At 33.4% G+C, this 15,036-nt stretch overlaps 1 protein-coding gene across 1 annotated transcript in view; it reads left to right on the top strand.

The window, feature by feature from the left end:
- The window catches only part of LOC108742734 (uncharacterized MFS-type transporter C09D4.1-like), a 39,228-nt gene extending 24,353 nt beyond the window's left edge, over window positions 1-14,875 (top strand). Inside the window, exons 4-8 of the mRNA XM_025978788.1 lie at window positions 5,936-6,074; window positions 8,182-8,384; window positions 9,718-9,821; window positions 9,883-9,990; window positions 11,930-14,875. Coding sequence (XP_025834573.1) covers window positions 5,936-6,074; window positions 8,182-8,384; window positions 9,718-9,821; window positions 9,883-9,990; window positions 11,930-12,212 — 837 coding nt within the window. The 3' untranslated portion in view covers window positions 12,213-14,875. The remainder of the gene's footprint in view (window positions 1-5,935; window positions 6,075-8,181; window positions 8,385-9,717; window positions 9,822-9,882; window positions 9,991-11,929) is intronic.
- The last annotated feature ends 161 nt before the right edge of the window (window positions 14,876-15,036 follow it).

The raw sequence follows: 15,036 nt of genomic DNA, 5'->3' as shown, positions 1-15,036 counted from the left end.
CGATCTTTGTATTGGTCTTGTGAGTTAAGTCTTGGTATTTCTTACTTAATCTGATACTTTTTTTTAATAATTCTTCTAAGCACATTTTTTTTTATATATCGACACAATAATTGTCTTAAATGCTTGCTTATTGATAGTTATGAGAGTCACCAAAACTTCAACGAATGAATTGATCTTTCAGCGAACAAAATAGTACAAAGTATTTGAAAGAAGTTAAAAATATCGAAAAATAATTAGTTTTTTTCTATATTTCAACCAAGTGTTACCCAGACATTAAAAAAAAAACACTTATTCTGAGGACATTCTTGTAGATCCCTTTTTTTCAAACAGTAGTAACGTTTCTTTTTTCTTATATATTTAATATTAAAATCTAGTAAAGCAAATAGAAAAAATTCAAATAGTGAAAATGTTTTGCTCCAAGAAAAGAATATATTGAAGTTGCTTCAATAGTTAGGTTTTTGTTCGTCTGGTTTTAGTTTTAGTCTTGGTCTTGTTCATTCGATCTCGGTTTTAGTCTGGTCTTGGTCTTTCGATCTTGGTCTTAGTCTTACTAGCATAAAGATATTCTTGGTCTTGATCGTAACAGTTTTCTAAAAGAAAATACACTGAATAGTAGACGGTATGGAAGAGGTGAGCAAAATCAACCTAGCCTATTTTGCAATTACACATCAAAGAGAGAATCGGTTGAAGTTGAGAATTGATTGGATGTGAGATTTGATTGGAAATCACTGAACTAGCTATTTGTCTTTGATACCGCCAATTTATCTATTCTATACGTAATCTGTCACTCTTTCTCATATATTATGTTCTCTAAATATATTTAAATACAGGTGCAATTGTTTTATTGCGTACTAACTATTTTGTGATAAAACAGATAGGTGCGTTCGTCTCAGAGGTCAACATAATTATTATAAAACTGTTGTAATAGTTTTATGCCTTAGGTATTAATATTAATAAGAATAATATGGAAGATATGTCTGGAATTTCATTTTTGTTCGTTTTATTGAGTAGGTACCAGATTGGTCTTCTTCATTCGGTCTTGTTTTTAGTCTTGGTCTTACATGTATAGGTAAACAGAGCCTTGGAAGACTAAGACCAATTTTGCTCATTACTAATACTTTTACTTTGTCATTAAATACTGTTTTGTTTTAATAAGTTATAAGTTAATCGGGATGCAAGTTGAATATGAAGCAAATAGACGTGTTATATGTCTACTTACGATTAGAAACTGCGATGTTTATAGGATATTATTGTTTCAAGTGCGTTTAAATAAATTGTAATCATTCTGATTAGTAGTTATACGAAATAAGCAGGATGTCCGGTACGAAGGGTTTTATCCTTCTAACGTTAAGCTATACAGTGATAGTCATGTAGCAGAAACGAATACATTCATTATCTTCTTAAAATAACCCGAGGAAGCATTTACTCGCATGTTTAAAGTAATTCGGATCGAGTCATTCTTTTACACTTGGTTTTATTTTAAAGTACAAGTGGATATTTCTTCTTTTTTTATATTTAGAATACATTTCGTAATGTATTTCTGTGGTCATATTTCGATTTCGTTTTACTTTACTAGCGTGTAAAAATACTTGTTGCAGTCTGCATCAATCAGTATTAAATTCAAATGGTATTTATTCGACTTCTTTACATTGACGATTAGTAGATTGAATGATGCACCTAAAATAAAAAATAGTTAAATGTTTTAACATGTAAGTTTTAAGAAGCTGACGTTTGTTCCTTTAACAAAGTGAAAGAGAGAACAAATATTTTCCTGATGTATAAGTACAAATACGAAAAAGTGAATTTATCTGTTAATGACATTGTAAAGGCTAAAATAATCCGACGAGAAATCTATAAAAATGATATTACGGAATTTGATAGGCAGATGCACTCCACTGCAAAATTTTTAAACTACATCATCATAATAAGGTCCTCAGTCCTGGTTGGACAACGCAGGATAAGATAGAGTGGAGCTATCCTGAGCCAATCTTCGCATTTCCCAAAAATTAGAACATCTAACATCCTTAACGATTTGCGAACAGTAATCTAATCTAGGTCTATCTCTACCCTTCCTAACTCCCGTTTCTGCCTCTAATATGCCTCAGACTAGACCTTCATGCCTGAGAAGGTGTTGTACTAACCTACTTCATCTTTTTCTTATTGACTTCCATAGAGTCCTCTGTTCTCCTATTCTTACTAATACCTCTTTATTTCTAACCTTTTCTATCTACGGTATCCTTATCATTCGCCTGTAACACCACATTTCGAACGCTTCTGACCCTTCCTTTTCCGCCGCGCGTTTTAACCGTTTGCGAGCATATAAGTGACTTCTTTTTATTGAAAGCGACTCAATCTTGCGCCACCCTCTGTTTTATATCCCTACTACTCTTTCCGTCCTGACTTATCTGACTTCCTAGATACCTAAAATCGGCCACTTCTTCTAATGTTTCGTCTCCTATCTTTATATTCGCTCTTTCCCTACTTTTTCTTCCCTTGCATACCAGTATTTTTGTTTTACATTTATTTATTTTCATACAATACTGTTTTGTCAATACCGCTCCCTTTTCATTTAAAGCTATTTCTAACTCCTCCTTGCTAGATGCTAATACTGCTATATCATTTACAAATCTAAGCAAACTAAAAGCTACAATATGTATTGGCAACTATACATTAGAAGAAATCGACATTTAAAGGGGGGTAGGCCAGGGGTGCGTTCTACTGCCGATACTCTTCAATATATACGCTGGAAAAATACTTTAGAAAACGAAGAAAGCGGAATAACGGTTGGGGGAATATGGGTGAATACTTGAGATACGCGGAGGATGCAGTGATCTTGGCGGAGAGTGTCGAAGATCTACAGAGACTAATATATAAACAGGGCAAGAATGGATAATAGATATAAAATACCAATAATATGTGGTACTTATAAAAAGAAGCCTTACCTTTTGCTTCCAAAAAGTAAAGCAATTCCTTCAAGGTATATGCACAAAAAAAGCAAAAAAAAAACTGCGTCGAGGATTTGCTTTAAACTAAAAGGTTTTACATAATTTGTATTTATAAAAAAAAGCATCTGCTCAAAAAATAACGGATTTGCTTTTAAAAAAAGGGATCTAGGTTTACAATAACTTTTCTCGCTCTTTTCTACTTTTGAGTAACTGCTGATGCATCACATAGCTTTTAAGGTAATGTATTTCTAGGACTGTTGTGTTAAAATCCATCTAAAAGGACTTGTATAAGTAATCTTTAATTGTGTGGTCCCAGTGTTGTGCTTGTTGTGGCTGATATGTGACATTTACATTCAAGAAAATACTACAAATCAAGTCATACATCACGAGAATCAGATTTTAAAACGTTATTTAGATTTGAGGAGGAGAATGTCGTGTGGTTGACGGACCACTTGGCCACGTGGAGCAGCCTTCTGTTACCTGTACAGAAAATGAAAATGTTTCTGGGTTATTGTGCGAACCATTTTCAATTTGCTAACTTTTAATACTGCACAAGTAAATCAGGAATGTATTAAACAAATAAAATTAACAGCTGTCACGGAACACACACACGTTGATTGCACAATGCAAATTTCAACTAGTTTGTCGAAGTCGTTAGGAGGTAATCTGTACCTTTTACTTTATTAATCCGCAGCATAGATTATGAATAAGTATTGTAGTAAAAGTTTTTACTTCTACCTTTTACTTGAAAGTAAATTTATTTTTATGAATACGACCTACTGAAAATATGCTCAGGTGCCAAAGTTATGATGATTATTTCAGACTAAATAAACAATTTCAATCTCTATTAAATTGTAAGTATAAGGATACGCTTCATATAGGTACCTACCTATGACTCGTAGTAAAATTTGTTACATAAAGTGTTAGGTACCATCAACAGTTTGATTCAGTCTTTTTCGTGTCTAATTTATCTTTCACGATACTCTTCATTGGAAAATCAAACGAAGAGAAAATAAAAACAAACATCGTTTAGTTGCACAATATGTAAGTGTGTATAAAGTGTTGCAGATAAAACAGTTTCATACACTGTACACTGATGGTTTTGAAGATGGAAAATAAGTGGCAAAGGTCCGCTATAAATAATCGTCACATTGTTTCCAATAATATTTTTTAAGTTTGTTGCCCAAATATTCAAAATATATGACGACGGAATCATTATATCATTTATTTTTCATCAGCGAAATATTTCTTTGTTACCAAATATTTTTGAATGTTTACATTAATTTATTAGTTATTTCACAGATCAGAAAAATACGATTACGTAAATTAATATGATTTATTTCTATTTATCCAATGATGCAGATAATGAATTCACGAATAGCAGAAAATTGAAACATGTATCACATCCAGGGGCGCAACAACGTTACAATTTGACTGGGTGCTCACCAAAAAAAGTTCTCATCATAATATATAAATGACTAAAAAAAAAGGTCACTAATGGAAATAATTGGAAAAATCGAAAAAAATAACTTCGGCTGCTCTCATCATAATACTATAAATGACTAAAAAAAAGATCATTTCGGCTGTTCATTTACGAACTTGAACTATTTGAACCGAGTTATTATCTGAATCGACTGGAATTGACTGGGTGCCCNAACCCAAATCGAGTGGGTGCCCAACCCAATCGAGTGGGCGGCTGGGCACCCGTGGAGCCCCCCTTGTTGCGCCCCTGATCACACCCGTTTCCAAGTTTTTGTTTTTATTATTTTAAAAATGGTTTTATTAATTAATTATTAAACACTCATTCTATTGTGGTGATTATATCGTTATTTGATGTTTTAATTAGAAAAGCAGTAAATAAATATTTTGAAAAAGCTTTGATTAAAATATGTATCTGATTTAATGGAAAACTGAGAACTATGATAAAGCTCCCAAATTATGATTAATATTACGAATAAAATACCAGTTACTCAAGAAGTACACTGAAATTTTTAGTGGTTAATATTAAATATAAATTTGGAAATTTATTGTTAATTTTTAGGATTCCGTACCCAAAGGGTAAAACGGAACCCTATTACTAAGACTCCATTGTCCGTCTGTTCGTCTGTCACCAGGCTGTATGTCATCATCAGTTGAAATTTTTACAGATGATGTATTTCTGTTGTCGGTTTAACAACAAATACTAAAAACAGAATAAAATAAATATTTAAGTGGGGATCCCATACAACAGACATCATTTTTTTGCCGTTTTTATAGATAATGGTACGGAACCCTTCGTACGCGAGTCCCACTTGCACTTGGCAGGTTTTATTACTCACTATAAGTCACCTCAATTTTTTCTTCATTAATTTAAGGTAACTTATAATGAATAAAAATTGAGAATGAATTAATATTTGATAGTTTAACTTATTTTTTTAGAATTATCTGCCAAAAAATAAGACCATAAAATAGTTCTTGCTATGAAATCGTATATTTTAAGAACCTATACATCATTTTCATCATAAGGTCGTCAGTCCTAAGACTGGTTGGACACGTACCTCCACTCTTTTCTATCCTGAGCTAATCTTCGCATTTCCCTAACACTAGAACAACCCACATCCTTAACTATTTGCGAACAGTAGGTCTAGGTCTACCTCTACCCCTCCTAACTCCTGTTTCTGCCTATAATATGTCTCTGTCTAAACCTTCATGCCTGAGAAGATGTCCTACCAACCTATCTTGCCTATTTTTTATTGACTTCCATAGAGTCATCTGTTCTACTGTTCTTTCTAATACCTCTTTCAAATATTTAAAAAATTCTAAATTAGTCGAAAACTGTGAGATTTTTGCAATCTATATCTGAAACAGTGATAGTTTTTCTTTTGTTTAATCATAGTGATTCACTTTTTCATTTGATTTTCAAGAGTTTTAGACACGAGCAAAAATCCTAATTTTTCCTAAATCCTACACATTAAAACATCGATCTATTAATATTTTTGTCTCTGTTTTAGATGGGAATCGCAATTGGTTTTCTTATTCCTCCAATGATTGTTAATTCTGCAGATCAAGCATCTAGAACACACGAACTTTACATTCTGTTTGGATCTACGGCTGTGATAGTCACTTTTGTGTTGATGCTGATCCTTATATGTGAGTTATATAATTTGTTTGAAAAATTAACGGTGCTATTTGAAATTGATTGAAACTTACATTTAATGACATTTTCTACGTTTCTAAATCACTCTTTAACCTAAATTTTCACATTCTACGATATTTCTCCGAAGATGAATTACTGTGAAAATGGTGTAAATAATGTATTCTTTTTTAACAGAAAATGTTTACTTACCTCCAATTTTGGTTTCATCTTTTAGTAATGTTTTTTTTTTGAAATCCTTTTCCCTTTCTCCTTTCCCGTAGTATCGCACTCACCGCGCATGTTTGGAGACATATGCAGAACTATTACCGTTTTAAATTTTTAATTATTAATAGTGGTTAATATGAAATGTTAATGTGAAAATTCAATTTCAATTTTCCATCCACTACAAACTACCTGAGGTTAATGAGGGAAAATTTTTGTTGCTGTTGTCACACCCCTGACGCGAATCGAACCCGGGACCTTTGGCTTTACGCATCACTAAGATACGAGAGATGACAAGCTTAGGGGTCGATTCCCGGCGGGGGTGTGACAACAGTAAAAAAATGTTTCCTGTATTAACCTGAGGTAGTTTGTAGTGGATGAAAAATTGAAAATAAATTTTCACATTAATATTACCGTTTTTTAGTTTTTTCTATGGTTTTCTTCGGAATCGTCTAATACGAGGGTGGATTGATAAGTTTCCGGCCTAACCAAGAGATGACGCCACTAGGCCTACCTTGAGGTGACATTCTATAGTACCATCCTTGGATAGCTTGTAGCTATAGTTTCAGCCCGATCTCCTTGCTAGTGTAGGTTTGACAGCACGCTGAACAAGACGCCTCTGTGGTTTTCGTAAAAATGGAAAAGCAGGAAAATCGTGCTGTCATCAAATACTTTTATTTGAAGGGGTTAACGCCGAAGGAAATTAAAAAAGAGATGGACTCAACACTGGGGACATCCTCCCCGTCATATTCAACCGTTAAGCAGTGGGTTTCCGAGTTTAAAAAGGGTCGTGTGAGCACCTCTGATGGGCCTCGCTCAGGACGCCCCGTTGAGGTCACAACTCCAGATATGATCGAAAAAATTCATCAAATAGTGCTGGGAGACCGCAGATTGAAAGTGCGTGAGATAGCTGAGACCTGTAAGATGTCATATGAACGTGTGCAACATATTTTGCACCAACATTTGCATATGGAAAAGCTCTGTGCAAGATGGGTGCCGCGTTTGCTAACAGTCGACCAAAAATTGATTCGAAAAAACATTTCTACCGCAAATTTGTCATTGTATAAGCGTAATCCAAGCGAATTTTTGCGTCGATTCGTAACCGTTGACGAAACGTGGGTCCACCACTACACTCCTGAAACCAAAGAACAGTCTAAACAGTGGATTGGACCAGGGGAACCAACTCCAAAGAAGGCAAAAACAATTTTTTCGGCGAACAAGGTTATGGCTACTGTTTTTTGGGATGCAAGAGGTATTATATACATTGATTACCTTGCAAAGGGTAATACTATCACTGGTCAATACTACGCAGACTTATTGCAACGTTTGAGCCACGAGGTGAAAATTAAACGACCTCATCTGGCGAAGAAAAAAATCTTGTTTCATCACGATAACGCACCAGCGCACACGTCAATCGTTGCGACGGCTAAAATCAACGATCTAAAGTTTGAATTGATGCCGCACCCTCCTTACTCTCCAGACCTAGCCCCGAGTGACTATTTTCTGTTCCCTAATCTCAAAAAATGGCTTGGCGGTAAGAGATTTGCGGACAATGAAGAAGTAATCGAAGCTGTAAATGGTTATTTTGAGGAGCTTGACGAATCAGTCTATAGAGATGGCATTAATAGACTTGAACACCGCTATGAGAAATGTATCAGCCTTGGAGGAGATTATGTTGAGAAATAAAAAAAAAAAATTTTTAAAAACCTTGTTTTTCTTGGTCAGGCCGGAAACTTATCAATCCACCCTCGTATCTTCATGATATCCCCGACATCTCATGATACTCTACACCCTTCGATTTCCTTCTTCAAGAGTCCCAGACATTTCCAGTGGTTTACCCCTCGACCCTCGTGCATTTATTTGCTTGTCTATTTGATTTTGTTATTAATACCCTTTTAGTTTTCAAAGAAGAACCACCAACTCCACCCTCCTTAGCTCAAGTACAAGCAAAACGTGAAGACTCTGTTGATTTCGTACAATCATTGAAGCGATTATTATCAAATCTTCATTACGTATTATTGCTCATATCATATGGTATTAACGTAGGAGTATTTTATGCAATATCAACCCTTCTTAATCAGATTGTCCTGAAATATTACCCGGTAAGTATTTTCATCTTCAAGAATGTCTGAAAAATACTATATACATAGAAAATAAAAAATATATATCTACTTATTTGAACAATATATCATCGAAAAATCTTTTTTCCATATTATTAACAAATTAATGTATTGCGCATTGCTTTAGAAAAGAAATTTTTGCATGCTTCATTTCATTATATATTTGGTTTTCTGTGCCGATTTTCGTGTTCGAAGATATACCCAATACTGTGTCTACCATACGTTTCGTCTCTTACTATAGAAAATATCTTCAGTCGAAGTGTTGACAGTGTATTTAAACTATTAACACTGTCTATACACTGTCTTTCTTCCTCATTTCAGAATTAGCAGTTCGGAATTCGCTTCCTATTCATTTCGTTTTTTTCTTTTTTCTGCTTTTTTTACTTCATGGATTTCTAGCACTTCTTTGTTTCTTTTCTTGAACTTTGTCAAAAAGCTTCCGAATCAGTTGTGTCGCACAAGGAGAAATTTGACACCAGCGAGAAAATATTACAACAACAGAGGAATTAAAGATAAAAGCACGCAACAATTTGCTAAAGAAATGGGAACTCTAGCGGGACTTATCTTTCTCACTAGGAGCTCCTCAACCTGTACGCTTCCCGCTGGTTAGGACTTTAGGCCGGAGGGTCGTATACCAGAATGGAGTTAACCACTTTCTGAAGAGAGCTGAGTGATTCGGATATGAGTCACCTACGCCTTTCTAGCTACTTGGGTGACATGCACTTTAAAGGATCATCTCTTGTCGACTCATACTTCCAGATACTTAAGACATCTCTAAGCGGGACCTCAAAGTTGTTGAGTTCTAGCGCAATCCCAGTCTTCTGCTCAGCCTCCATAAGCTCACTGTTCTTCATCCATCTGCTTGGGCTTATCAAACATTCAAAGATAAATCTTTACGTGACCAATTTTCTTTATTAAACCTTACTTATATAATCTTATGGTATAAAGCTCCTTGAGGAAAACCTTTGTGTCATCATGTTGTTAAATGTAGAATTTAGGATATAAAACGTTTGGTAGACAAACTAATCGCTATTATCGGTCACGGTTTTATCTTTGTGTAATTTTTTATTATATATGTTAACGGAAATGCGTGTAATCCATCATTGAATACAATTTCTAGGAAATGTGTAAGGATATGTGTGTATTAAATAATCTTTGAAACAATATTTTATAGATATCCTAAATAGCCTCGGAATTGTATACATTTCCTAGGAATTATATGCAATCCCAAATTTCATACATTTTCGGTGACATATGGAAAATAATCTTTCATTTAAAGGATAAGCTATTTTTAACATGTTGAATATTTCTTTAGAACGGGTCTGCAGATGCTGGTAGAATAGGCTTGGTGATTGTATTAGCAGGAATGGTAGGGTCTGTGATATGTGGCTACTTTTTGGACAAATATCATAAATTTAAGTGAGTCTTTACTTATTCTATACAAAGAGAAAATAAAAACGTTTAATTGACAATGTTTTAGGGAAACAAACATGGCTGTATATGTATTTTCACTCATTGGAATGGTTGTGTTTACTTTTACATTAAACAGCGGCATAGGGGTTGTTTACTTTACATCAGGATTACTGGGGTAAGTTTAAATGTTATATTTTACATTATTCTTTTTTATTTTTTTTTTGTAATTATTCCTATGAAATAAAATAATTCGAAGTGGTCTGTATTCTGTCGAAACTGCCAGACGCGGATCGCGATTTCGATTTTATTGGATCTCATCAGCGCGTCGCAGGCAGCTCCGACAGAACACAGACCAACTTTTACCTGCTGTCTTAGCAGTGCGTTTCAGAAAAGTGGACCTTGTTGAAAAATACGTAATCCTAAAATGTATCATCGTGTTACAGATGGCGTTCACTGTGCCGTTTGTAGTATTTTCTGAAATTCCTATGAAAATTAATGTAAAACTTATCTATACAGTTTTGAAACATTAAGTATCAAATATTACTTAAGTTTACAAAAAAAGCTTTTTCCAAATAATTTGATAAATACTTCTCTAATTAATTACTATTCAAGTAAATAGTTTACGTCTTCCTATCGTAGTGGTCATACAATAGGTCAGGTCACGGTCACGGTCTGATTTCAGACAAACAAAATATTGTAGCATATACCTACTTTGTATGACAGTCTTCACTTTAGTAGGAACGGTTAAGCAACGGTCTGGTCAACTAACCGCTGTACTTCCCCACAACGAAATCTTAAAACATGCGTGTTATAGATTTATTAGAAAATTAACTTTTTTATATAACCGTAATAAACAAAGAAAAAAGTCTCAGAATATATTTATTCATAAAACTGTGTAGTTCTTTTTATGTCCATTTGAAAATGATTGATTCAAACAATTGTAGAGCTTTTCTGAAACATTATAAAGTATTTTTTCATTTTTTATATTACATTTTTATATTATTGAAAAGCAGTTGAACATTTTTAAAAATTTCCTCATTTCACTCTTGCCTGCTCCCGTATAATGTGAATGATGGCATATTTGATCTGATCGTGAAGATCTGTGATCAGACAGTAACTTGACCTATAGTATGAATCGGCCTAGAAAGTTTATAAAAAGGTATAACTCAAAAATTAATGTTTTTCATGATTTATTGTTGTTAATGCAGATTGAACAAACAGTAGGAAAAAAGTTCTAGCTCTTTTGTTTTTTGAAATAAGGAGAGAAAATTAACTTTAATATATCAACGCAAGCTGTGGTAAAAGTACTGAAACGGGTTAATAACTCGAAACTTAAGGGTTGAGTAAAATCTATATAAAAGTTGTACAATTTCGTCTTAGTTAACATTCGTCATTTCGTTGCAATTTTAATAAGGATTAATAAAAATGTGAATATTTCGAATGAACTGTATGATTTACTGTACAAGTTTCACTTTCAATGAAGAGATGAGAGAATAAAATAATTGAAAGTGGTCTGTATTCTGTCGAAACTGTCAGGCGCGGATCGCGATTTCGATCTTTCCGGATCTCATCAGCGCGTCGCAGACAGCTCCGACAGAACATCGTACTACAGATGGCGTTTACCGCGCCATTTGTAGTATTTTCTAAAACGCGCTGTTAAGACAGCAGGTAAAAGTTGGTTTGTGTTCTGTCGGAGCTGCCTGCGACGCGCTGATGAGATCCAAAAAGAACGAAATCGCGATCCGCGTCTGGCAGTTTCGACAGAATACAGGCCACTTCGAATTATTTTATTCGATTATGGTAACGTGCCTATCACGTTGAGGTTAGCTACGGCGGGATTCGTTTCAGCAAGTAGATATCCATATATTTAAATGGACCTTGTTGGAGCATACGTAATCCTAAAATGTAGCATCGTACTGCAGATAGCGTTTACCGCGCCATTTGTGGTATTTTCTAGATGAGAGAATATTAACATAAAAAGGAGTTTTTAGACATTTCAACCTGTAGTGAATAATTATGTCACTGTCCGAGTTGATTTGATGATTTTATTTCAACTATTTAGATGTGGATGCTAAGTGTCGTTATTTAATTCATCAATAACACCATATTTTCAGATTCTTTATGACTGGTCTCATGCCAATCGGTTTCGAATTGGCAGCAGAACTGACATTCCCAGAACCGGAAGGTACTTCCGCTGGATTACTTAACGCAGCGTCACAAGTCTTTGGAATAGCATTTACGAATATTTATTCCGTTATATTCGAAAATGTAGGAACGACATGGTCGAATATTGTAATGAGCATCTTTTTGCTTTTAGGGGCTATTTTACTTTTCATTGTTAAACCGATGTATAGGCGGCAGAATGCCCAGTTCGATGCTGAAGTGATCAAAAAGTAATTTTGTGCAAAGTCCCATTTTACGCAAATTATAATACAGTTTGACCAAGGTGATAATTAACCTATATACTTTTTTAATAAGAAAAAATAGAAACAGTTTTGGTCGTTACAAATTTTGCAAAGGGAATGAATGAAATATTATCCGTGGACATGCATTTTAGACTGATTAAATAAGCCAAATTATTCTTTTAAACATTGAGTCAGTTTTAAATTTTTGATCGGACGAGAAGGGTTGATCCTTCGGCAAATCATTGTGATACATATCTAATAAGAAGGATATTGAAAATAGATGTGTTGAGAAATATCAATTATTTAAACCCTAGACTGTTATATTTTTAGAATTAATATTTTTCCGAATGCTTTTAAAAAGTAAACCAATCTATCATTAGATTTATAGCCAAATTCTAAGACTTATTTTTTTAATAGATAAGTATCTACTTTGCTACATACAACAAATCAACTATTTACAGTTTTTAAATGAAATTAATTGGATTGCAACCTTTTGATAACCTTGACCCTGAAATATGTCATTTTTCAATATCGATACCTATGAGTACATATGCACCTACATTTTAGACGCAAAAGCCTCCTTCAGATTTTCCTTAAATTGAAATCTACGTAATTGAACCTAGTCTTAAAATTAAAACGATTTCGTAATGTTAGATTTGGTTAGGTTGGGGTAGATTTCGATCAGATTAGGTAACGGGTAATTTTCTGAGTTGTTCTAAATCTCATAGAATATCCCCAAAATGGCATTTTTTAAGTTCAAGGACATGGGAAGGATGTAAGCCAATGTAAATAATTTCTAAGCAAGCAGAGTTAGAGTTTGCGTTTTGTCCTAATGATGAGTGAGAAGTGTACTTTTGCATGAAAAAACAGAAAAATTTAATGTGTCAGAATTTTGAAAACCTATTTTTGCAGAAGATTTTAGGAAGACCCTGTATATTGCCGTATCTAATAAGTAAAGCATGTATTGGAAGCTATAATTTTGCTATTACTGTCTAATTAACGTAATGTCTTGTGATATATTAGGCCTAAGAGAGAGATAGTGGTTTTTCATATTTACTGTAAATATTTATTTAAGAAATTGCGCTCTTTGAAACGGTCCAAATGGAATAATTTATTTTATTTTCATATTCGGGGAAATGTTAGCGAGCACTAAACTGGGTGAAATTTAGTACACAATAAAACGAACAAAAACGAAATTCCAGACATATCTTCCATACTTTACTTATTGATATTAATATCTAACGTATAAAACTATTAGAACAGTTTTATTATAGTTATGTTCACCTCTGAGACGAACGCACCTATCTATTGTATTATAAAATAGTTAGTGCAGAAAAAAACAATTGTACCTGTATTTAAATATATCTAGAAAACGTAGTACATGTAGGTCTAGAAATAGTGATAGATTAGGTATAGATAGTATAAATAAATGGATGACTGAAGGCAAAAAGATAGTTCAGTGGTTTCTAATCATGTTTTATATTAAATGATAACAAATCCATCAAACCAATTCTCTCTTTTATGTGTAATTATATTTATATTTTGTGCTAACTTAGTATGCCAACCACTTTAGGCAAACTATCGTAGAAACTAGTGATGAGCAAAATTGGTTTTAGTCTTGTAGTCTTGGTCTTACGAAAATGCATACTATTCTTTTATATTAATCATTAATTATTATCAATTAGTCAATTATTGGAGGAAGGGCCAATTTATTCATTGGGGGAAGGGTATGTTCTCGAGTTTGTATGATAGAAAATTTCAGCAATTAAGACAAGTCTAGAAATATTGGAGTAAGACCAAGGCCAAGAATAAATAAGTAAGGCCAAGACCAATACTAAGACCGGGACAGTCTTGATCTAAGCATTTTGGAAAAGAAAAATGTTCTCGTTTCTCTCAGCCAATTTCATCTTAAAGAAAATACATTTGAGAACAAGGTAGAGAATTCGTCAGCACATCTTCATAATAATTATTATTTATGTTATTATAAACTAATTAGACAAGGGCAGTTGGTGAAACAGGAAAGTTGATCAAACGAGAGTTGACGAATGGAAACTAACATTTCGATCGTTTGGGTATCATTTGGCGTGAGTTATCATTAGAAATCAATGAACTATTGATCTCTGAAATCGCCCATTTATTATTCTATCTATCACCCTCTGTAGGTATGTTTAATGTGTGTGATTAATGCTGTCTCGATTTGATAAATAGTTCATCTCCGTTTACATCATGTAGACATTGTCCTGCCAGTATTAGTGGTAAGCTTTACATTAGCAATAGCTTTAACATATCTTTTAAAACTACTTATTGCATATCAGCCTAATTAGAATAGCGACTGTCGATGCGCTAGTCGGTACAATAAAATACTATTTCCTTATGTGATAGGTGGTTATCTGTAGTAAGTACCAACAATAAGTAGAAAAAAATGTGAGTACAATTTTAAAATTTTAATATCGTAAATTATGGAAAATTCTATTGAGACTACATTTTTTAATTATATTGAACAATTTTGTATTGTCAAGTTTTGTTAACACTGCTTCAAATTTAATGTAGGTACATAAATAAATTCACTAAAGGGTGTTACTAAAAAATATAAGTATTTAGTAGAGGAAATAAGAACTTTTCTCTGAGCTTTTCAATCTTTGGTTACAACCCTAACACTAAAATGAAAGCGTTCATTAAATGAGTGTACGTTATCCAAAGATTCAAAAGTGCCCAAAAATAATATAAATATATTTTAACTTCTTTGGCAAATTAAATTAAATATATTAAATTTAAAAGCAGTAGGATTTCTAATTTTTATGATATTCTTTCAATTA

Source organism: Agrilus planipennis, unplaced genomic scaffold (genome assembly GCF_000699045.2).
Source record: "Agrilus planipennis isolate EAB-ADULT unplaced genomic scaffold, Apla_2.0 scaffold366, whole genome shotgun sequence".
Classification (NCBI taxonomy): domain Eukaryota; kingdom Metazoa; phylum Arthropoda; class Insecta; order Coleoptera; family Buprestidae; genus Agrilus; species Agrilus planipennis.
The sequence above is the reverse complement of the archived record's forward strand: the minus strand, read 5'-3'. Positions and strand labels throughout refer to the sequence as shown.